The sequence below is a fragment of the Pelophylax lessonae genome (assembly GCF_965119305.1).
Source record: "Pelophylax lessonae genome assembly, chromosome: 4".
NCBI classification, from domain to species: Eukaryota; Metazoa; Chordata; class Amphibia; order Anura; family Ranidae; genus Pelophylax; species Pelophylax lessonae.
Window position 1 is genome coordinate 27,120,922 of NC_138771.1, and position 24,033 is coordinate 27,144,954.

The window sequence follows — 24,033 nt, forward strand, 5'->3', positions numbered from 1 at the left end:
CCATATCTGTGTCCCCCATCAGAGTCTCCTTGCACATATGTGTCCTCATAGCATATTTATGTCCAGCACATTGCCTCCAATTGCCTCTTAGATTGCGGTCATAATAATGGCGCAGTACAGGTCTCCTGCACCACCTGGTCCCTCCCCGCTGCTACAGAAGCAGACTGAATGTGTAAGGATCAATAATATAAACAACGGGTGGAAGCCAGGAGACGCTGCACTGATGACATCATTGGTTACTAGGACGCCAAAGGTCCTAACAACCCATACACAGCACGGCGTTGAAGAGCAGGAGGGGTTGGGGGAGGAACTTTGTCTGCTGTTTGCCAAGACTTGCTGCTGAGAACAGCGGGTTTTAGAAAAGCAATCAGACCAGTAGTGCTGGGTCTGCAGTTTCTGCAGTATCTGAGTGAGCCGAAGATAACATACTTGCAGTCTGGATGTGGCCTGCAGGCTGGGGTTTGGAGTTTCCTATTCTAAACAAAACACCTATAAGGCACTGCCTATCTTTGTCTTTTTATATTATGCTGACCTCAAAATTACAACTGTGTAACTTTACCTTTTTACATAAATGGGAAAATTAACTGCCCATAAGGTGTCCATTGCCCATCTTATCAGGAAAATGGATACAAAATTATAATTCATTGGTGCAAAACCCCACAGGTCATATGCGGGATCGTCCCACCCAAATACCCCCCCCCCCCATGTTGGAGATGTCAATGGGAAATTGGCACTCTGCTTCACGTTTTCTGGGAATGCCCTTGTCTGCAAGATTTCCTGATGAAAGTTAAAGCCACTATTCACAGGGTGATGAATGTGTCTCTTGCAGATGACCCTGCAGCATTGTTATTGCATGTTACCCCAATGTCTGTTACATGTTACAAAAATTCTCTCCTTAAGCACCTCCCCAGTGTAGCCAAGGCCTGCATACCAGGCAGCCACGTGGGAAAAATCCTCTCTGCCTACAATTGAGCAGTGGCTGGACCTCTTGACTGACATACAGTTAATGGAGCAACTGACAGCTGCCCTAAAGGAACAATCAGAAAAGCACTTCAAAATATGGACCCCTGGTACTTTATATAGGGACCATGACGCAGCCGGCTATTAGTTGGGGCACCAAAGCGGTGAGCTGGGAAGATTACACCCACCCTTCTCCTTCCCCCCCCCCCCCCCACTTTCCCCTACGTATTCCAATGCAGTTTCCATCAATCCCCCAGGAAACAAAAAATGAGAGTTGGAGCAGCAGATAATCCCATAATTTCATCTTTTATCTACCTGTTTTTTTTTTTTTTTATTTTCTGTGATTGAAACCGTAGTTCTAATATTTAGAAATGGTAAAGGTGATACTATTCAATCATACCTGTATCCACAAGTCACATCTGTCTGTACCCATGTGTTCCACTCTGTAGTTTCAAATAAAGAATTTAAATAATTTATTTATGTTCTTAACAAGAGGTGAAAATTCTTAAAATAAGACATCACTGACCATATATAATTTTATATATTATCCCCAGATTTACATATTGATACTTGAGGTATCATTGTAGTATAGATACTGGATTCTCTCTTTTAATTTTGTAATTTTATTTGTGTGTTTTGTAAAGAAAATTTTTTGAAAAAATCAATAAAATGTGTTTAAAAAAAAAAAAAAAAAAAGAGAGACATCACTGACCTCTCTGGCTTTTAATTAAGTAATTCATTCTCAAAGATACTGAAAGATTACAACATAGGCTCTATAATCTATTTCAGACCATTTCTAACCACTTAAAAACACATGCTGTGTGTTTTTTATATTGTTGCTTGCGTCAATTTTAATGATTTGTCTTTTCCGTAGATTGGATATATTCAGATAGGCCAGGACCAAGTGATGATTGAACCAGCCAACACTTCAACAGATCTGAGTTCATCCTTCTCTGGAAGAAAACATATTCTAAGACGCAAGCGACAAGTAGAGGAGCCTGGTGCATCTTCCAGCCATAATAATCAAGATAGCAACTGCCAAGTTATTTCAGGTAAGTTGTGGTTAAAACCGAGGGGAATCTATCACATTTTCTTACCTGAACTATGGGCTGGGGCTGATTTTTTATTTTTTTTTTTTTGGTTTGTTTTTTACTAACAGTTTTTTTTTTCTGTACTTTTATAAAATGTACCTCTTCGAGCAAAAAAATCATTGCAACCAGTCAAATTTCATTATATTGAATTCCAGTAAAAAAAAAAAATCACTTACATAGGTTGCTATTAAACTCTGTACTTTTAGACTCTTTTGCATTGAATACATTTAAAAGACTATGAGGCTGTCACCAATCAATGTATGGTTTTGGGAACTCATTATGGCAAAACAGTGCTGATGTAAAGGGAGCCGTTGACCAAAACCAATTTACCAGATTACCATTATTCGACCAAGACCAGTTTACCAGAATCCAATGATCATTTGTACAAGACCAACTTATCAGATTCCCATTGTCAGGGGACCAAGCGCGATTTACCTAATTCCCATTATCCGTCAACCAAGAGCAGATTCCCATGATCATTGGGCCAAAACCAACTTGCAAGATTCTCATTATCAGCCATACAGGACCATCTTGCCTAATTCCCATTATCTGTTGTACAATACGAACTTACCATAATCTGTTGACCAAGACCAATTTATCAGATTCCCATTATCAGTCATACAAAACCAATTTACCTAATTCCCATTATCCGTTGTACAATACCAACTTACCATTTTCAGTTGACCAAGACTATTTTTACCAGATTATCGTTATTGGTTGGCCAAAGACCAGCTTACCAGATTCCCATTATAATTTATACAAGACCAACTTCCCAGATTCCTATTATCAGTCCTACAAGACCAACTTGCCAGATTCCCATTATCAGTCATACAAAAGAAAAACTTACCAGATTCCCATTATCAGTCATACAAGACCGACTTACCAGATTCTCATTATCCATCAGTCAAGACCAATTTACCAGTTTCCCTTTATCAGTTCCCAAAGATCAGTTTCCCAAAATCCCTTAATCATTAGGCCAAGACCAACTTACCAGATTTCCACTGTCAGTCATACAAGACCAGCTTATCAGATTCCCATTGTCAGTTGACCAAGAGCAACTTGCCTAATTCCCATTATCAATCAACCAAGACCAGATTACCATGATCATTGGACCGAAACCAACTTACCAGATTCCTATTCTCAGTCATACTAGGCCAACCTACCTAATTCCCATTATCAGTTGTGCAATACCAACTTACCATTATCAGTTGTGCAATACCAACTTACCATTATCAGTTGTGCAATACCAGCTTACCATTATCAGTTGACCAAGACCAGCTTACCATTATCAGTTGACCAAGACCATCTTACCATTATCAGTTGACCAAGACCATCTTACGCTTATCAGTTGACCAAGACCATCTTACGCTTATCAGTTGACCAAGACCATCTTACGCTTATCAGTTGACCAAGACCATCTTACGCTTATCAGTTGACCAAGACCATCTTACGCTTATCAGTTGACCAAGACCATCTTACGCTTATCAGTTGACCAAGACCATCTTACGCTTATCAGTTGACCAAGACCATCTTACGCTTATCAGTTGACCAAGACCATCTTACCATTATCAGTTGACCAAGACCATCTTACCATTATCAGTTGACCAAGACCATCTTACCATTATCAGTCATACAAGACCAACTTACCAGATTCCCATTATCAGTCATACAAGACCAACTTACCAGATTCCCATTATCAGTCATACAAGACCAACTTACCAGATTCCCATTATCAGTCAACCAAGACCAGTTTACTAGAATCTCATAATCATTCGACCGAGAACAACGCACCAGATTCCCATTATAACTTGACCTAGGCCATCTTACCAGATTCTCATTATCTTGTATGGTCCTGTATGACTGGTAATGGGAATCTGGTAAGTTTGGTCTTTATGTGACTGACCAAGACCAGTTTACTAGATTCCCATTATAAGTCGGCCAAGACCAGATTACCAGATTCTCATTATCAGTTGGCCAAGACCAAGGACCAAATAGATTACAGGGCCAATAAATAGTTGATGTGTGTAGATTTTATTTTGGAGCACAAGGATATTATTTGGTGTCCCTTTCCCTCAAAACTGCATTCTATACGTATCCCACTAAAAAATATAGGAAGAAAAATAAAAGCGCATAGAAAAGTATAGATATTAATTCGGTTTTCAATAAAATAAGCACATGTTTAGTCGTCTTGTCGTCATTCACTTGTCTGAATTAAACTTTTTTATGGGTTTTAAAAGCAAAAAAAAAATTCATAAGTTCCCATTGTACCACCATATAAGGGAAAAAGTGTAACTGAGAAGTGCAAAAATGTTCTATTCCGGAATAATGACTCTTGGAATAAAAGAAGATCTTTTCTTTGATTTAACAAGATGCGGATGCCAGTATGTTAAATTGAAGGTCTTACACGGTATGCTGTCGTGTCCAACAGTCAGGAGACTGAGATTTGCTCAGATGATCGCCCAGTTCAGCGCCAGATAAAATGATTCTGAATGTTTTTTTGACGCTACACCCCAATCAAGCAGCTACGTACACCTATGTGGACTGCCTTATCTGGCAAAAGACACACAGTTCTGTTCAGCCAGCTTTGTGATTCAGGCATCACTGCCAGATAGCAACGCAGTTAAAGTGGATGTAAACCTCTGCAATAAGAAGCAAATGCTTTGTTTTTTATTGCAGAGGTTTACAAAGTATTCACTTGCCTCAATTCAAAGCACCTAGTGTGATTTTTGTCTGCTGCCTTGTTCTCCTACCATCTGCATGAGTCACTTCTAGACAATCTATGCTGACGCCAAACGATCCTTGAAGATGGCCTCGCTCCTCCAGCACACAGCAGGTGATTGACAGCCTCAGTTGTGCATTTTTCCTAAGACTGTGTAGAGGAGGGTATGTCCTTTCTCTCCACTCAGGTGTCAATTTACACTTGGCTCTCTGCTCTATCCTGTGTAGTGTGTGCTATCAGATCCCCCCCCCCCCATCTGTCTTTTGAAGCTGAGAAATCCTCTGTACTTTGAACAGATGTAGAGGAGAGAGTGCTGCAGATAAACAGGGACTTGAGGAGGATGGATTTGTTTCATTTCTGTGAATCGCATGAGGCCAGCCACTTCACTGGGGATATGTAAGAGTTTACCAAAACTTTAAAATATAAAGGAAATGATAGCTGACATGGACACACATTTTATAAAAGATCTCAGATCTTTCAAAAAAAAAAAAAAAAATGCCAGAGCTATTCATCCTTTGAAACTATACATTTGCTCTGTGTGAATGGGGGCCAAAACAAATGTGCTTCGGCTATTTTTTTTGCAGGTGAAATGTGTTTTTTCATTTATGAAAATAGAGTGAAATTGGAAAATACTGCATTATAGCCACTAGATGGAGCTGATGATCATAAGCAATGCTTATTCGTATTGTCATCGCCATCTATTGGCTATAACGCTGTTTTTTTCTTATTCACTCCATTGTTATGGAAGAAAACTATTTGAAATGGAAGGAAAATAGCGTAAGTAGATTTGCCTTTGACCCCCATTCAGACAGAACTAATGCAGTTTCACAGAATTACTAAATATGCAATTTTTTTTTTTTTAATAAACACTCCTAATACATTTGTTGCTCTTTTTACTGCAGGGTTGCACAATATTGCATATGTGGCAGCATTTTTGATTGTGAATAATGACCTGTCCAAATGCAGATTTACAAGATTATTGCGCTGCAGTTTTTTCCCCCCAAATTACACCCCTTAGTGTTTGTTTTTTTTTTTTTTTTTTTCAGTGATCTAAATTATCAGCTGTCCTTCCATACAAGAAACCTGTGACAAACCAGTATGTTTAGAATGCATTAGATGCAAAGTGGACATAATGCAGTTGATTTGTGCCATTCTTATGAATGAAAAACGTTTGACCCAGGGGAAATATAGCTTGTTAACATTCATTTTTGTCCCTATGTGCACGGGCCAGGGGTCACGCAGCCTCATAGGACAATTAGGGGAGAATGAAAACTCCTCCTACAAGAGCACTGGTTAAAGCTTGCAGTCCCATAGGACAATCAGGGGAGAATGACAACTCCTCCTACAAGCTTTAACCAGGCACGGATAGAAGTCACAAGGCTGCTATATACTGCTGATGAGAAAAGGTATTTAGCAGTTTATTTTTACTAAAATAATTTCCATGTTCTGTGTACTGTGGGAGACCAGATCTAGTGAATGCAAGCTCCTGGGTTTAGTAACACTTTAAGTTACAAATAATGGACTAAATTTGATTTATTTATAATATTTACCTTGGAGCTCAGTTATTAAAGCGTAACACTCGAGAAAAAAACATTCCCCTCTGGGTGATCTCTGTACATTGCAAACTGTTGCAGATTCCTATCTTTTGTTATTCTGAAGAAATCATTGTTTGTACCTCTGTGCTGAGTGCGTCTAATGGGAGTGGTTTCATAATTATCTATCAGCTGTGGAAGCTGCAGGGCTCTAATGAGGAAATCTGCTGGGCCTGCATCCCTTTAGACGTGTTCCTATTGGGAGTATCTCAGCAAAAATGACATTTATGATGCAAGGGATGCCAGAAATCTGACTTGTATCTTGGGCAGACTGGGAAAATGTGTGAGCCAATCACACAAGCAGGAAATTATGTTTCTGGGGGTGTGGTCAGTATACATTCTGTGTACAGAACAGCTCCAGGCGGCCATATTGCATTGCTTTTTCAGAAAACTACAACAGCTGCAGATCAAAAAGGAAAGGTCATTTTTAATAACATTCAATTACAACATGATTTGTGTCACAACAGTATACGCTATATTGTTTTTTCTTTATTTGTAATTTTTTTTCCCCCCACGAAAGTGGAATTACCCTTTAAAAAAGACATTATTACAAAGGGATCAAGGCAATGACACCTGCCCATCCCAGGGTAATTCTATACTCTCGGCAGACATGCCAGAGGAGGCAGAGGATGGCAGGATGTTGTGCTATTAGGATAATCCCTGGAAATAAAAACAGACTGTTACTAGTAATGCTCTGGGGACACAGCGGAGCGAACGTTCTGCCTCTGAGCGCTTTCTCAAAGACAAGAGCCTCTTATCATTACTGGAAGGAAAATGGATATCCTGTTCACTGAAGCAATGATCACAAAATTTAGGAAGATAATTATATGTAATTAAAATGACATGCCTGGGCACGATGTCATGTACAAGTTTAACTCCAAAAGGAATGCTAAAATACACGATCTTACCAAAAGTATTGGGACGCCTGCCTTTACACACACATGAACTTTAATGGCATCCCAGTCTTAGTCCGTAGGGTTCAATATTGAGTTGGCCCACCCTTTGTAGCTATAATAGCTTCAACTCTTCTGGGAAGGCTGTCCACAAGGTTTAGGAGTGCATCTATGGGAATGTTTTTGACCATTCTTCCAGAAGCACATTTGGGAGGTTGGGCACTGATATTGGGTGAGAAGGCTTGACTCCTGCTGAGGTAGCTACATGTATACTCTGCTGCACTGCTGAACAGTTAAGGGCCTGCACTGGCACCCCTTTATCTCTTATCTACAGGGCTTAGACACTGGCACCCCCTCTCTCTAAATCATCTCTACCGGTTAGCTGGCTCCAGGATCCCTTTGACCTTCTGGAGTGGTCCCCTCTCCTAGGCAGAAATCTGGGCAGTTTCAAGTACTCACAACACAACACTGTTTTTCCCTGAAACTTCTGCCCAGCAGCTCCTCTCGTCCACGGCACTCTGGCTCCCTCTCTGCAGCCCAGCTCAACCTTCGTCCTCTAGGCCGACTGCCCAGGACACCTTCACTACCGCTGACAGGAGGAGAGACAGCCATCACTCTCCTCCTGGGACTCTGCTTCCCGCCAAAGACACCCTGTCACATGCTCCCCTCGGACTTATAACTCATCCCAGGGTGCATTGCTGCAAACTCCACCCATTGGGACAGCTATAAGCCCTGGTGTGCTATTGGCTAGGTTTCCTCCACTGTCCAATAAGAGCCCTCATTGGAAATAGTGGGGAGACTCCCCAGACGCAACTGCCCACACCTGGAAACATGTAACAGCCTAACTAAATGATCAGGCCCCCCTGATAATCAGACAGGGCCACATACATGCTTTTTCCTAGCACCTACCTAGGAGGGTGCTACATAATTATATTTTAATATACAGTGCTCAGCATAAATGAGTACACCCCAACAGATTTGTCAGAAAATATTTACTTTTCTTTTAGAATCAACATTTTCTATGGGACATTATACTACTATAAAATACTCCCACAAATGCAGGCCATTTATTGCAACCAAGATTTGTTAATTTGCACACACAAAGTATTTTTCCTATCAAATTTATTCAAGACCATGTTAGAAAAATGAGTACACCCCAAAGAAAGTCTTGGGAGCAAAGCTAAATTTTAGACCACACAATCCTACTTAACAAGAATTCAACTACAGGTAAGTTAAATTATTCACTAAATAGGTTTCCAGCAGACAGTTGATTTTAATAGGGCATTACAAAACAAAGAAAACCCCTCCCATTTCATGCGGTCAGCAATGCCACCACATGGAAGTGAAATGTCACAAGGCCTGAGATAGAGAAAATAATTTCTTTACACAAGAAAGGTGAAGACTGCAGGAAGATCAGCAAAGCTTTACTTATCAGTCAGAATGCTGTAGAAAAAGTAATACAAAAATGTAACCATGATGGAACTGCAACCATCTCACAGAGATGTCCAGGCCGTCCACGAAACCTAAAACCTCGACAGGAGCATCTTCTGATAAGGGTTAAAGAAAATTGCCATGCAAGTTCACTGCAGTTAGCTAGAGAAGTAGAAAGCCAAACTGGGCTGATTGTTTCCCATGACACAATACGGTGTATACTGCAGAGGAATGGAATGCATGGGTGTCATCCACCAAGGAAGTGTCTCCTAAAGCCCATTCACAAAAAAGTGCGCCTAGAATTTGCCAGGGCCCACGCTGAAAAAGACTGCTGGAACTCTGTACTCTGGAGTGATGAGATCAAAATAAATGTTTTTGGAATTGATGCTTTCAAAACTGTATGGCGTCGAAAAGGGGAGGCGTGCGGAAAAAAATGCATGGTGCCTACAGTGAAACATGGTGGTGTCCATCTGTGGGGCTGCATAAGTGCTGGGGTCAGGGATCTGCATTTCATTGATGGTATTATGAATTCACAGATATACTGCTCTATATTGAAAGACAAGATGCTACCATTACTCCGTGCCCTTGGTTGTTGTGCACTTTTCCAAAATGGCAATAATCCAAAACACACATCTAGGCCACTGTTGCATTTCTGAAGAACAGGGTGAAAGTCAGAGGCCAAGTAGGTCTCCCGATCCAATCAATCACCTATAGGAAATTTTGAAGAGATGAGTTGAGCATCACTCTCCATCCAGGATCTAGGTTCTAAAAGAGGTCATTTTTGAAGAATGGAAAAAGATTGATGTTGCAATATGTCACTGTAACGGATCAACTGGCACCCCGACTGGGTACTAGTGATCGACCGATATTGTTTTTTAACGCCGATACCAATATTTTGGACATTTGGATATCGGTATGTGCCGATATTTTCAGACATTAACATTTTTTTTAAATGTCATCTACAGGTACTGTGGTGGAGGGATCTGGGGGTCTAAAAGACCCCAAATCCCTCCTCTGCACTTAAAAGCATTCAATACGCAAAGTCTGGCTGTTTTGAATGCTGTAAGTTTTTTTGAATTCGGGGCCGAATTAAAAAAATGGAGACCCGGTCAGACGGCGGCGGTGCAGGTAGGATGCCCCGGTCTCCCGGTGGGACGGGAAACTAGGGGCGAGCCGCGGAAGGCAGCGCGCGGGGGGGGGGACGCCTCTAGCTGCAGGCATCACCCTGGTACATGCACTTTCCCTAAATATCAGCAATATCGGTAAATCCAAAGACAAATTCCGATATATCGGGGAAAGTGCATATGGGCCACCTAATATATCGGTGTCGATCTCTACTGGGTAGCTCCGTTGACCGCTGCTCCTAGTGCTTCCCAAGGGCTCCAGCACTCCACTAGACATCATAACCACTGCAGACCCCACGAACCGCTGCAGCTTGGTTGGGGTCTCGTCGTCTCCTACCCACCCTGGACCTACGACAAGACTCCAGGTTCCAGTGGGTGAACCTCTCTTTCCCCAGAGAGTGAAGCAGGAACAGGTACAAGCTCTTACAACAGCTTAGTGATTATTCAAGGGAGTATGAAGAGCATAGCAATCCCTTTTAGCAGATTCCCCCAATAAGAGACAGGACTCTAGATTGAGGTTGAAGTAGAACTCTAGGTTTAATGGTACAGCTGCTCTTTTATGCAGTTTTCCCCCACAAGGTTACTGCCCAGGTGGACTTTGTGGGGAACAGGAAAATTCACAATCCAATAAAAACAGAATTTTACACTCAGTCACTCCTATACAGTGTACACAATCCCTCCCCTCTGCCTGATTACATTATCATATGCAGATGAAATTGTATACAGAAACAGAATTAACCCGAACTAATTATCTAGCCATCTGGGCAGAACAATATGAGGTCATTAACATTTAACAATGGGACAGGCAGACTTAAAACAATACACATCCCACCTCAATAGATAGACAATAGGACAAGACTGCCAATGACAGTCTGTCCGTCTCCTACATTGAAGCACATGGAATACACATTATCTCAATACACAAACAATAGGTAAAGCCTGTATCTGACATTGAAGGACATGGAACAGAAGCCAATGTGATTAGCTCTTTCAATGAACATGTTCATAATCAAACAGGAAAAGTCCTCATATATTTCTCGAGATACATGGCTGACAAATATTACTGTCCAACTTGAAGGAATTCAAGCCATTAAGTATCTTGTCTTTCACTCCCAGTGACGGTGAGTACCGTCACAGTCCCCAACGTGTTCATTCTATGTATAGAAGACTTGGTGCTGCAAATCATGGAGGTCATATAAAATACTAGATGGAGTCGTTTTTTGTTGTGGGGAGAGAGAGAGAGAGAGAGAGAGAGAGAGAGAGAGAGAGAGAGAGAGAGAGAGAGATCACTTTTAAACCACCCCCCCCATTTTGAGTGAAGGCAGATTTTTCATGTAGCATTTTTTCCTGGAAGTCCATCTGCCCTTAGCTCATGCATGCAGGCACAAGTGTGTCCTTAGCTTAGAAAGCCCTTCCGCCCATGAAGACTCCTGGGATGTATGACCTCATTTTGGACAGAAACATGTTCTGTTGATTGAGCGAGTTTAGTTCCCCTTTAACCACTTGATGACTGCCATATATATATATAAGTCCTGTCAGCAAGTAGGTATGCCAAGCTTATGGCTGTAGCTCTACAGCCACCCGGTCACTTTTACGGTACTGAGAAGGGCCATTCCCCTTTGGGGCTTTTCCCATTCCTCCAGGGAGCCCATGATCACAGTAATGGGATAGCTAGATGCCAAGGAGATAGAGGAACATCTGTTCTGTGATCTCCTCTGTGACTAATGAAGCCGGAAGTGACCAAGAATTTTGTCACTTATGGCTTCAGAGCTTTTATTCCCTGACTGTTACACCTGTCATTTTGATGGCAGGTGAGACATCTGGAGTCCTTTTTAGACCCTAGATATCTCATTAAAGACAACCTGTTATGAAAAAAAGCATCACAGAAGGATAAATAAAAAGGTAAGTAAAAAAAAAAAATTGAGTTACACTCAAACACATATTACCACCCCCCTCCAATAAATTCTTGAGGCCCCTCCCACCTGCACATGCATGCAAGTACAAACCTATATGCATGCATCGGGGGCACCTACACATGAAAACATTGATTGCTATACACAAAGTTGCTTTAGTGCAGTCAATTTAGAAGGCAAGCATAGTTACTTAGGTTGAAAAAAAAAAAACACAAGTCTATTTAGTTCATTCAATAGAAAAAAAAAAAAATAAGTAGAAAACCTCCACATACACAATCCTATACCAACAGCTGATCCAGAGGAAGGCAAAAAAAACCTTTGCCCATTGCGGTAAAAAATGTAATTCCTTCCTGATCCCCCAGGAGGCAATCGGATATTCCCTGGATCAACAATTTCTGGTTCCCTGGATCAACATTAGTTTGCCCAAGAAAAGATTTTGGGAAGGTGGCTCAAGATAAATTATTTTTATGGCTTATCACTTTTTCATCTTACAGGATATTATAGTCAGTTTCCTACTACCCATAATTTTGTCTCCATTCAAATCCAAGATGCCAGAAACTGACCATCACAGAGTAAGAGGGAGATAGTCCACCAAATAGTCTGGGGAAAATGCATGATATAAATCTGCCTAGTCTTGCCCATGGGCTTAGGACATTGGAATGACTGACTCCTAAGGTAAGATCTATGTGGAGAGATGTAGGCACTATGGTAAATGTGGAGCATAATTTTTCTGTACATAGAGGCTTGAAGCATTGTTCAAGCTCTAGTAAAGGAAATAAGGATCTCCAAAGTACAAACCCGATTCCAAAAAAGTTGGGACACTGTACAAATGGTGAATAAAAACAGAATGCGATGATGTGGAAGTTTCAAATTTCAACATTTTATTCAGAATACAACATAGATGTTATATCAAATGTTTAAACTGAGAAAATGTAGCATTTTAAGGGAAAAATAAGTTGATTTTAAATTTCATGGCATCAACACATCTCAAAAAAGTTGGGACAAGGCCATGTTTACCACTGTGTGGCATCCCCTCTTCTTTTAATAACAGTCTACAAACGTCTGGGGACCGAGGAGACAAGTTGCTCAAGTTTAGGAATAGGAATGTTGTCCCATTCTTGTCTAATACCGGCTTCTAGTTGCTCAACTGTCTCAGGTCTTCTTTGTTGCATCTTCCTCTTTACGATGCGCCAAATGTTTATTTTGGGTGAAAGATCTGGACTGCAGGCTGGCCATTTCAGTACCCGGTTCCTTCTTCTACGCAGCCATGATGTTGTAATTGATGCAGTATGTGGTCTGGCATTGTCATGTTGGAAAATGCAAGGTCTTCCCTGCAAGAGACGACGTCTGAATGGGAGCATATGTTGTTCTAGAACTTAGATCTACCTTTCAGCATTGATGGTGCCTTTCCAGATGTGTAAGCTGCCCATGCCACACGCACTCATGCAACCCCATACCATCAGAGATGCAGGCTTCTGCACTGAGCGCTGAGAACAACTTGGGTTGTCCTTGTCCTCTTTAGTCCGGATGACATGGCGTCCCAGTTTTCCAAAAAGAACTTCAAATTTTGATTTGTCTGACCACAGAACAGTTTTCCACTTTGCCACAGTCCATTTTAAATGAGCCTTGGGCCAGAGAAAACGCCTGCGCTTCTGGATCTTGTTTAGATATGGCTTCTTTTTTGGCCTATAGAGTTTTAGCCGGCAACGGCAAATGGCACGGTGGATTGTGTTCACCGACAATGTTTTTTGGAAGTATTCCTGAGCCCATGTTGGGATTTCCATTACAGTAGCATTCCTGTATGTGATGCAGTGCCGTCTAAGGGTACGAAGATCACCGCCATCCAGTATGGTTTTCTGGCCTTGACCCTTACACACAGAGATTGTTCCAGATTATCTGAATCTTTGGATGATATTATGCACTGTAGATGATGATAACTTCAAACTCTTTTGCAATTTTTCTCTGAGAAACCCCTTTCTGATATTGCTCCACTATTTTTCGCTGCAGCATTGGGGGAATTGGTGATCCTCTGCCCATCTTGACTTCTGAGGGACCCTGCCACTCTGAGAGGCTCTTTTTATACCCAATCATGTTGCCAATTGACCAAATAAGTTGCAAATTGGTCCTCCAGCTGTTCGTTTATATGTACATTTAACTTTTCCGGCCTCTTATTGCTACCTGTCCCAACTCTTTTGGAATGTGTAGCTCTCATGAAATCCAAAATGATCCAAAATGAGCCAATATTGGTCATGAGATTTCGAAATGTCTCACTTTCATCATTTGATATGTTATCTATATTATATTGTGAATAAAATATAAGTTTATGAGATTTGTAAATTACTCCATTCCTTTTTTACTCACAATTTGTACAGTGTCCCAACTTTTTTGGAATTGGGTTTGTAGAATATTGTTGAAAAGTGTTTAGTCCATCTAGAAAGACCCATAAGCATAATCAAGTTTGTTCAAAAGCAAGGGTATGTCCATGATATGAAAGTTTAAGAAGGAAGAGTCTCCCATCCACCACCCAGGGGGAAGTCCGAGGAGTTTACCCAATCTGTTGCTGAAAGATACTTGAGTATGCAAGATAAAATTGCATAGTCATTTTCAGAGAAGAGAAGTTTTTTTTTTTTATGTTGAAAAGGATAAACCTGCAAATGCAAGTGGTTTAAGGGCTTATTTTAAAAGATTGGTGGTAGGTAAAGATCCCTTGGAAGTTATTTATAAAGAAGTTTAGCTGAGTACAGATCTCAAAGTGGTCTATTTATAAGATAATTGAGAAAGTATTCCACTGAGCTTTTTTTTTTTTTTTTTTAGAAGGTTGAAGTGTTGGGTATAGATCCCTCAGGAGTTTATGAAGCAGTTAACATAGGTACAGATCCCTCAGGAGTTTTATTTATGAAGAGGTTTAGAAGGTATGTACAGATCCCACAGAGATTTATATAGGAAATAGTTGAAAAGGTAGGTAGAGATCCCACAGTGATTTATTGATAGAGAAGTTGAGAAAGTAGATATAGATCGCACAAGATCGTATTTATGAAGACAACATGAAAGTTGGTTAAAATCCCACAGAAGAGTATTTATGTAGACAACGTGAAAGTTGGTTTAGATCCCATAGGGGTGTATTTATGTAGACAACATGAAAGTTTTAGATCCCACAGGGGTGTATTCATGAAGATGACGTGAAAGTTTTGTTTAGATATCACAGGGGCGTGTTTATGATGATGATGTGAAAGTTGGTTTAGATCCCATAGGGGTGTGTTTTTATAAAGACTATGTAAAAGTTGGCTTAAATCCAACAGGTAAATCCTACGTGAAAGTTGGTTTAGATTCCACAGGGGTATATTTATGGAGACTATGTGAAAGTTGGTTTAGATATGACAGGGGTACATATATGAAGACGATGTAAAAGTTGGTTTCGATCCCACTGGGGTGTATTTATGAAGACGATGTGAAAGTTGGTTTACATATCACAGGGGTATATTTATGGAGACTACGTGAAAGTTGGTTTAGATATGACAGGGGTACATATATGAAGACGATGTAAAAGCTGGTTTCGATCCCATTGGAGTGTATTTATGAAGACGATGTGAAAGTTGGCTTACATATCACAGGGGTGTATTTATGATGATGATGTGAAAGTTGGTTTAGATCCTACAGGGGTGTATTTAAAAAGACAAAGTTGGTTTAGATCTCACGGGGGGTGTGTTTATGAAGACAACGTAAAAGTTGGTTTAGATCCCATAAGGGGTGTCCTTATGAAGATGTTGTGAAAGCTGGTTTAGATTCCAAAGGAGCATGTTTATAAAGACAATGTGAACGTTGGTTTAGATCCTACAGGTATGTGTTTAGGAAGACAACATGAAAGTTGGTTTAGATATCACATGGGTTCATTTATGAACACAATTTGAAAGTTGGTTTAGATCCCATAGGGATGTATTTATGAAGACCACTTGAAAGTTGGTTTAGATCCCAAAGAAGCGTATTTATGAAGACGATGTGAAAGTGGGTTTAGATCCTATAGGGGTGTATTCATAAAAATTATGTGAAAGTTGTCTTAAATCCAACAGGGGCTCGTTTATGAAGAAGTTGAGGGAGCAAGTAATGGATACCACAGGGGTCTTTATAAAGAAATTTGAAGGTATTCCACAGTGCTTTTTTCAGAAAGTTGGAGGAGGTAGGTAGAGGTCTCACAGGGGCTTCTTTTTAATTATGTTGACATGGTAGGTATATATACCACAGGGCAGGGCTTGACAAATTTGCTATGAATCTAGAAGCCAGATAAAAAAGTTAGAAGCCTGTTTGTTTGTTTTTTTTATACTAACACAGCTTTTTTTTTTTTTTAACGACAAAACCCTCTTATGTACCCTGATGTGTATCTTTAGAGACGCACGACACAGGACACTCCCCTCTGTCATTAGAAGGCCGCACTTTCTCTGATTCAAATACCATTAATTTATTCTCTTCAGTTTCTATGGTGCCCAGCTCAATGCCATGAAAACAGGGTAGATAGTGCACCGCACACCTGACCACAGCCCCCCCCCCCATACTGTATAAGTATATGACCCCCTATATAGCACAGCCCCCCCCCCATCCAGTGTAGACATTAGACCTGCTATATACCACAGCCCCTCCATCCATTATAGACATATGACCTGCTATATACCACAGCCCCCATCCTATATAGAGATATTACCCCCTGTATAGCACAGCCACCATGCTATATAGACATATGACCCCCTATATACTCCAGCCCCCCCACCCTGTATAAACTTACAACCCCCTACATACCACACCCCCCCAATCCTGTATACACTTATTCTAACCCTCCTACATACCATAGTCCCTCATCCTGTATAGATGACAAACTATATATCACTGCACCCCCATCCTGAATAGAAATATACTACCCACCCTACATAAATTCTGCTCAGACTTATGACCCCTTTCTTTAGCACATCTCCCCATTCTGTATAGACCTGTAACCCCAAAAACTATCTTGTATAGAGGTATGACCCCCTACATACCACAGCCCCCATCCTCAATAGACTTATTATGCCCTCCTATATAGTACAGCCCCAATCCTGCAGAGATAAGTAGGTTTACATATGGGCTATCCCATGGATGGAGGGGATGTAAAGGGGTTCTGTGTAGCCCTATTGATAAGGGTGATACCCAAAACTGGCCATGCTGGGGTGATGCATGTCCCATGGACTGACGGGGACAATCTGGGAGCATTGGGTATTTTCAATGGCTGGAAAAGTTTCCTGCCACAAGGGTGAGGATGCAGGCTCTGATGTGACACAAAGAAAATGACAGTCAGAGCGGTGTGGGTGTGACACCCCTGGACATGAGTAAACCATTGGGGGCTGCTTACCTGGAGGGTCTAGGCAGGATCGCCTTGTTGTCCACTGGGGGGTCTCACAGTTAGTCGGCTATGTCCTGTCGCTGTGCGGCTCGCGGCTCCGGCCATTGGGGGTCCGCGTCTTCTTCCTGCCGGGCCAGTAGCAGGTGCACTTCTTGCTGGCCTTGCACTCGTGTGGGTGTTTCAGGCTGGGGTGGTGCCCCCGGTCGTCTGAATGTGCAGGGGAGGTGGAGGGGATGACAATCGACAGATGCAATGAATTTGCGACCTGCGCTTGGGCGTCATTAAGATTGAAGTGACAACCGCTGCAAACCGCAAGGGCAGTGAGATTTGAATGCGGTGCGGGAAACGCACACTGATTGCGGGTTTCACGCACCACATTCTAGTGTGAACGAAGGTTAAGAGGGTTGGGGAATACCCTTTGCAGATTCACTGTCACTTTGGTCTTCATTAGCAAGGTGATGGTGTCTAGAGCCTGTTCACACTAGAACATGGGCCCAATTAGCCATTTTCCCTCATGTGACTCTTTAGTGTTACAAGGTCTCAGGTGTGAATGGTGGAGCAGGTGTGTTAAATTTGGCGTTATCGCTCTCACTCTCTCATACTGGTCACTGGAAGTTCAACATGGCACCTCATGGCAAAGAACTCTCTGAGGATCTGAAAAAAAAATTGCTGCTCTACATAAAGATGGCCTAGGCTATAAGAAGACTGCCAAAACCCTGAAACTGAGCTGCAGCACGGTCGCCAAGACCATATAGTTTAACAGGACAGGTTCCACTCAGAACAGGCCTCGTCATGGTCGAACAAAGAAATTGACTGCATGTTCTCAGTGTCCTATTCAGAGCTTGTCTTTGGGCAGTGGCGGTTCTACATTAAATTGCTCCTCGGGCAAGACTCCCTCCCGGCGCCCCCCCCTCCTCGGGCAAGACTCCCTCCCGGCGCCCCCCCCCCAAAAAAAAAAAACAAAACATGACAACATAACAATAAATGCAGAGTGCCACAGCATTTCCCCCAATAAATGCAGAGTGCCACAGCATTTCCCCCAATAAATGCAGAGTGCCACAGCAGTCAGGAACGCTCCCTGTGCACACTAAAGTGCTGTCATGAATCTGCCACCTAAGGGTTAACCTAGCTCAGACTAATTTCATTAATTGGCAATAGGCTGCCTTATTTAAGCACCTCAGAAGCACAGTGTCTTTGCTGTCTGATCCGAAGCTTCTCCTGTGTTCCTGAACCTGAAACCTGTTGTATCCAGTTTGATTCCTGTTTGACCTTCTGGCTTGTCCCTCACCTCGCTTGTCTGCTGCCCGCCCTGACCTCGGCTTGTTTGTGACCACTCTTTTGCCTTATCCTTGTCTGTTTATCTGCCACCAGATCCGGACCTGTTCACCTCCTGGCAGGGCAACCCCGAGGACCGCGACCTGGTGCTATACATGCAGCAAAATCCAACCTCACCATCTGAGGCTCTGGTGAAGACCGGCTGGCACTTAGATTCCGCACCTCGGGTTAGCCTGCGTCTACTGCCTGGGTGACTCGTCTGTGCTCCATCCCTCGGTGAGCTAGAGGCTACCCTCTGCACGTAAGGCTCGCCTCCAGAGTCCTGACAACAGCATTGCCCCCAATAAATGCAGAGTGCCACAGCATTGCCCCCAATAAATGCAGAGTGTCACAGCATTGCCCCCAATAAATGCAGAGTGCCACAGCAATGCCACCAATAAATGCAGAGTGCCACAGCAATGCCACCAATAAATGCAGAGTGCCACAGCATTGCCCCCTTCCAATGTAGAGATGCCAGCGTGCCACCTTTCAATGCAGAGCGCCAGCGTTACCCCCGCGAGACCCGTCCGTGCACTTACCTCACTTCTCTTCAGTTCAGTCCCCGGATTCCCCGCGTCTCCTCAGTGCTCCCGCGGCGCCTCCTCCTCGGCCAATGGCGTGGGGTTTGCCTTTCGGCCAATCAGGAAGCAAGAGGACCTGCTCCCTGATTGGCCAGGAGGAGGATCAGTGTGACAATAGCGAATTTTCATTCGCTATTGTCACACAATGGGCGGGCTCGGGGGGGAGCAATGCTCTGCGCCTCGGCTCGGCTGCCACAGTGAAATTATTAAAAGTTCCTCGGGCGGCCCAGTACCATTTGATCCACAGACCGGTACTGGTCCGTGGCCCAGGGGTTGGGGAACACTGTCATTCCGCCCCCCACGTGTCATGAAAAAATGCCGCCCGTTCGCTCATGCCTAAAACCGCCACGGTCTTTGGGAAATAGAGTTCTTCCAGCATTGCTGCAGAGGTTGAAGGGGTGGGGGGTCAGCCTGTCAGTGCTCAGACCATACGCTGCAAACTGCATCAAATTTGTCTACTGGAACCATGTCCTGTGGTCTGATGAGACCAAGATAAACATTTTTGGTTTAGATGGTGTCAAGCGTGTGTGGAGGCAACCAGGTGAGGAGTACAAAGACAAGGTTGTCTTGCCTACAGTCAAGCATGGTGGTGGGAGTGTCATAGTCTGGGGCTGCATGAGTGCTGCTGGCACTGGGGAGCTACAATTCATTGAGGGAACCATGAATGCCAACATGTACTGTGACATACTGAAGCAGAGCATGATCCCCATCTATTTGAAGACTGGGCCGCAGGGCAGTATTCCAACATAAAGACCCCAAATACACCTCCAAGACAACCACTGCCTTGCTAAAGAAGCTGAGGGTAAAGGTGATGGACTGGCCAAGCATGTTTTCAGACCTAAACCCTATTGAGCATCTGTGGGGCATCCTCAAACAGAAGGTGGAGGAGCGCAAGGTCTCTAACATCCACCAGCCCTGTGATGTCATGGAGGAGTGGAAGAGGACTCCAGTGGCAACCTGTGAAGCTCTGGTGAACTCCATGCCCAATAGGGTTAAGGCAGTGCTGGAAAATAATGGTGCCCACACAAAATATTGACACTTTGGACCCAATTTGGATATTTTGACTTAAGGGTGTACTCACTTTTGTTGCCAGCGGTTTAGACATTAATGGCTGTGTGTTGAGTTATTTTGAGGGGGACAGCAAATGTACACCGTTATACAAGCTGTACACTCACTACTTTTATATTGTAGCAAAGTGTCATTTCTTCAGTGTTGTCACATGAAAAGATAAAATAAAATATTTACAAAAATGTGATGGGTGTACTCACTTTTGTGAGATACTGTATGGTGTCCCGTTGATTTTAAGGCATCTTTGCCATAATGCTTATTATTGACTATATCATATAAGGTCCTACATACTTCTACACAGTCAACCCCCATTTTACCCATTGAGGGACAAATTTTAGGCCTACTTCATTTGGGACCCTTGTGAGACCTTTTAGGATCTGGCGGTGGTGACACATTTGTTGCCTTCCACCAAGCAGCACCGTCTCCTCTTGCAGTTCCACTTACACAACTCCTGAACCCACTTTCTTATTCCTTCTCCATCTGATTTTATTCTACGTGGCTGTCTCATTGTTTTGAAATTTCAAACTGGAAATCACAATACTCAATCTAAGTACCCCTGAGGAAAGGTGATCCCACCTGAAACGCATCGGGTTTGGAGGAATTCTACAATGTTACTTTTACATCAGTGATCAACATTCTTTGCAAGCTGCATTTTTCAATTTTAACATTTCATGTATTTAACTCTAGTGTTCATTTTGCATGTCATATATTTGTAAGCACACTTGTGTCAAACTATGATTTGTAATGTATTGAATAAAACTATATATTTCTACAAATTGCATGTGTGGTACATAGTCCTACCCATAGGGGGTTCCTTTGTTCTTTGTTCTATTCCTCCCACTAATACCAAGGATAGGGCACTATTCCTCCCACTGATACCAATGATGGGGCGCTATTCCTCCCACTGATACCAATGATGAGTCATTATTCCTCGCACTGACACCAATGATGGGGCACTATTCCTCCCACTGATACCAATGATGGGGCGCTATTCCTCCCACTGATACCAATGATGAGTCATTATTCCTCGCACTGACACCAATGATGGGGCACTATTCCTCCCACTGATACCAATGATGGGGCACTATTCCTCCCACTGATACCAATGATGGGGCACTATTCCTCCCACTGATACCAATGATGGGGCGCTATTCCTCCCACTGATACCAATGATGAGTCATTATTCCTCGTACTGACACCAATGATGGGGCACTATTCCTCCCACTGATACCAATGACAGGGCACTATTCCTTCCACTGATACCAATGATGGGACACTATTCTTCCCAATGATGGGGCACTATTCCTCCCACTAATACCAATGATTGGGACACTATTCCTCCCACTAATACCAATGATGGGGCACTATTCCTCCCACTAATACCAATGATGGGGCACTATTTCTCCCACTAATACCAATGATGGGGCACTATTCCTCCCACTGACACCAATGATGGGGCACTATTCCTCCCTCTGATACCAATGGTGGTGTACTATTATTCTCAATAATACCAATTATGGGAAACTATTCCTCTCACTGATACAATGATGGGACAGTATTCTTTCCATTGACACAAACAATGGGGCTCGGTTTTTTCCACTGACACCAAAAGTGGGGCAGAATTCCTGCCACTGACACTAATGGTGGGGCATTATTCCTCCCGCTAATATTGATGGGGCACTGTTCCTCCCACTGACACCAACTATAGGGCACTACTCCTACTGCCCTCCAAGCCTGAGGCCATGTTTATTCTCTCTGATGCTGGGCCTGGGACATTTTCTACCACCACTGGCCAAAATCCGGGCCCCCCCTAAAGTAAGGAGGACAGTAAACTGTCTGTTCGAAAAGTTTGGAGACCCCTGCTCTATAGGAATGTACAGAGCAAGCTCCTAGCACTTTATGGGAGCAGTCCTTTATTCAGTTTGAGACCTATTTAGCTATGATAAGCTGGGAGCAAGAAAGAACGGCCACACATATACCGAATTGTTACGTTTTTTCCACATTTTCCTGGCTGTAAAGGCTTGAGAACCCAATAAACGTTAGTATTTTTTTTTTTTTTTCACCATAAGGGTTGTTGCATTTTTCTTTTAAGATTGCACTTTATTCATGCTATACGCTTTTTAGTAGTGCTTTTTTTCTTTAACAAGGCAGGAATCCGTATCCTAGCATACAATATATGTCATTTAAGCTGTAATCGCACCCCTGTATACAGTGAAATGCTTTCCTGGGTGGTGAGGTTGCTTCTTTCCAGTCCAGCCCCTGATTGAAAGTCTGGCCAGTGAGCTGTGTCTGGTTTTTAAAGAGGTGTTAATACTTGCCCATGGGAATTATCATTTCCAGCAACAAAACATGAGCCAGTCTTACTGTAACTGAGTGTTTGAACAGCACAAGAGAGAAATATATACAATTCTAACTTTGTATTCTTCGAAAATGGTAAAAATGCATTCTGCATAGGAAGCCATTAAAATTTGTAATAGGAATCTACATCTGATACACGTTTTAAGTACAGAGCTGAACATTTACACTGCAGCCAAAGGTAAAAATTTTACATTTATAGCTATTATTTAGGAGAACCCCCCCACTATTGAGTGATCCAAATTTTCACTTTTTATCTTGTAAATCTGTATGGCTTGCTAAATGCAAAATAAGGGGGTTGATTGTTCAAGAATTTACACGGTGAAAGTGCATGTACATTCAACGGGGAAAAATCGCATGCTGTTAGGCTATTTGTTTTTTCTCCGGGTGTCGGATGTTCTTCATAATGTGAATCAGTAAAATACCGCATTCTGGCCACTAGATGGAGGCAACGATCATAGGAAATGAATACTTTGTGAAAAAGTATTTGCCCCTTCCGGATTTTTAATTTCTTTTGTAAATTTGTCACACTTAAATGATTAAGATCATCAAACAAATTTTAATATTCCACAGTAAATTCAAAATGCAGTTTTTAAATGATGATTTCATTTATTAAATTGTAAACCTGGGTGACAAAAATAAAAAAACACCCTGTAAGACAAAGGCATAATGAGCTAGTGTGCATCACATACTAGTTCATTATGAAATACTTACCTTAGACCACAGATGTCAAACAGAAGGCCCGCGGGCCAAATGCGGCCCCCTAGGCCATTTAATGTGGCCCTCACACCTCTCCTGCAGCTTCGGCACCCCCTTGTCTCTGCCCCACTTTGTCTCAGTAGTCAGAAGCAGAGAGGACAGAACTCCTTTGCCAGATCCTGCACTCCTCTGTGCAGCTGCAGAAAGGCTTGTCTTTGCCCACCCCCACCCCTTCTCAGCAGTCCGCAGCAGAGAGGAGGGCAGAACTCCTCCTACAGATCCTGCACCTCTCTATGCAGCTGCAACACCGCCTTGCCTCTGCCTCCCCTGGTCTCCGCATTCAGCAGAATCTGGAAGCTTACTCCAGCCCTCCACTGGTTCTCCTCCAGACCTAGCACTTCTTCCCAGATCCACCCGCATCTTCTTCCTGGCAGCAGCACAAGGTAAGGGGGTGCATTGTGTGATGTAAGGAAAGGGTGAGTGAGTCTCGAATTTGGTGGGGGGGGGCTCTTGCCCTTGACAGCTCATGTAAGGGTGTAAGCGCACGTTGGGTGCTCCGGACATCTAAACTTACAGATATAACCGGCCCTTTGAGGGCAACCATAATGCTGATGTGGCCCGCGATCAAATTGAGTTTGACACCCCTGCCTTAGGCCGAAGCTATCTCAGTGGTGCCCGCACACCGCTGAGATGGCTGACATCTTCCCCGGGTGTTCCTTTTGGGTTCGCGGACTCTGTTGCTGTGAAAGGCAGGAGCTGCGATGATATCACTCCCGCACATGCGCCTGTTTGCAGCACAGGCTCTGAAGGTCCGGCATGGTAAGCCGGGCCTTCAGAGCGCATGCCCCGATGACGTCATCGGCTGCATACGCTCTGAATACTCCTAAACTGTGCAAGTTTAGGAGATATTTACAGTACCTACAGGTAA

General features: G+C 42.9%; 1 protein-coding gene across 1 annotated transcript in view; it reads left to right on the top strand.

Moving 5' to 3' along the window:
• ADAMTS17 (ADAM metallopeptidase with thrombospondin type 1 motif 17) overlaps window positions 1-24,033 on the top strand; it is a 540,263-nt gene that overhangs the window by 61,923 nt on the left and 454,307 nt on the right. Inside the window, exon 3 of the mRNA XM_082253049.1 lies at window positions 1,835-2,012. Coding sequence (XP_082109175.1) covers window positions 1,835-2,012 — 178 coding nt within the window. The remainder of the gene's footprint in view (window positions 1-1,834; window positions 2,013-24,033) is intronic.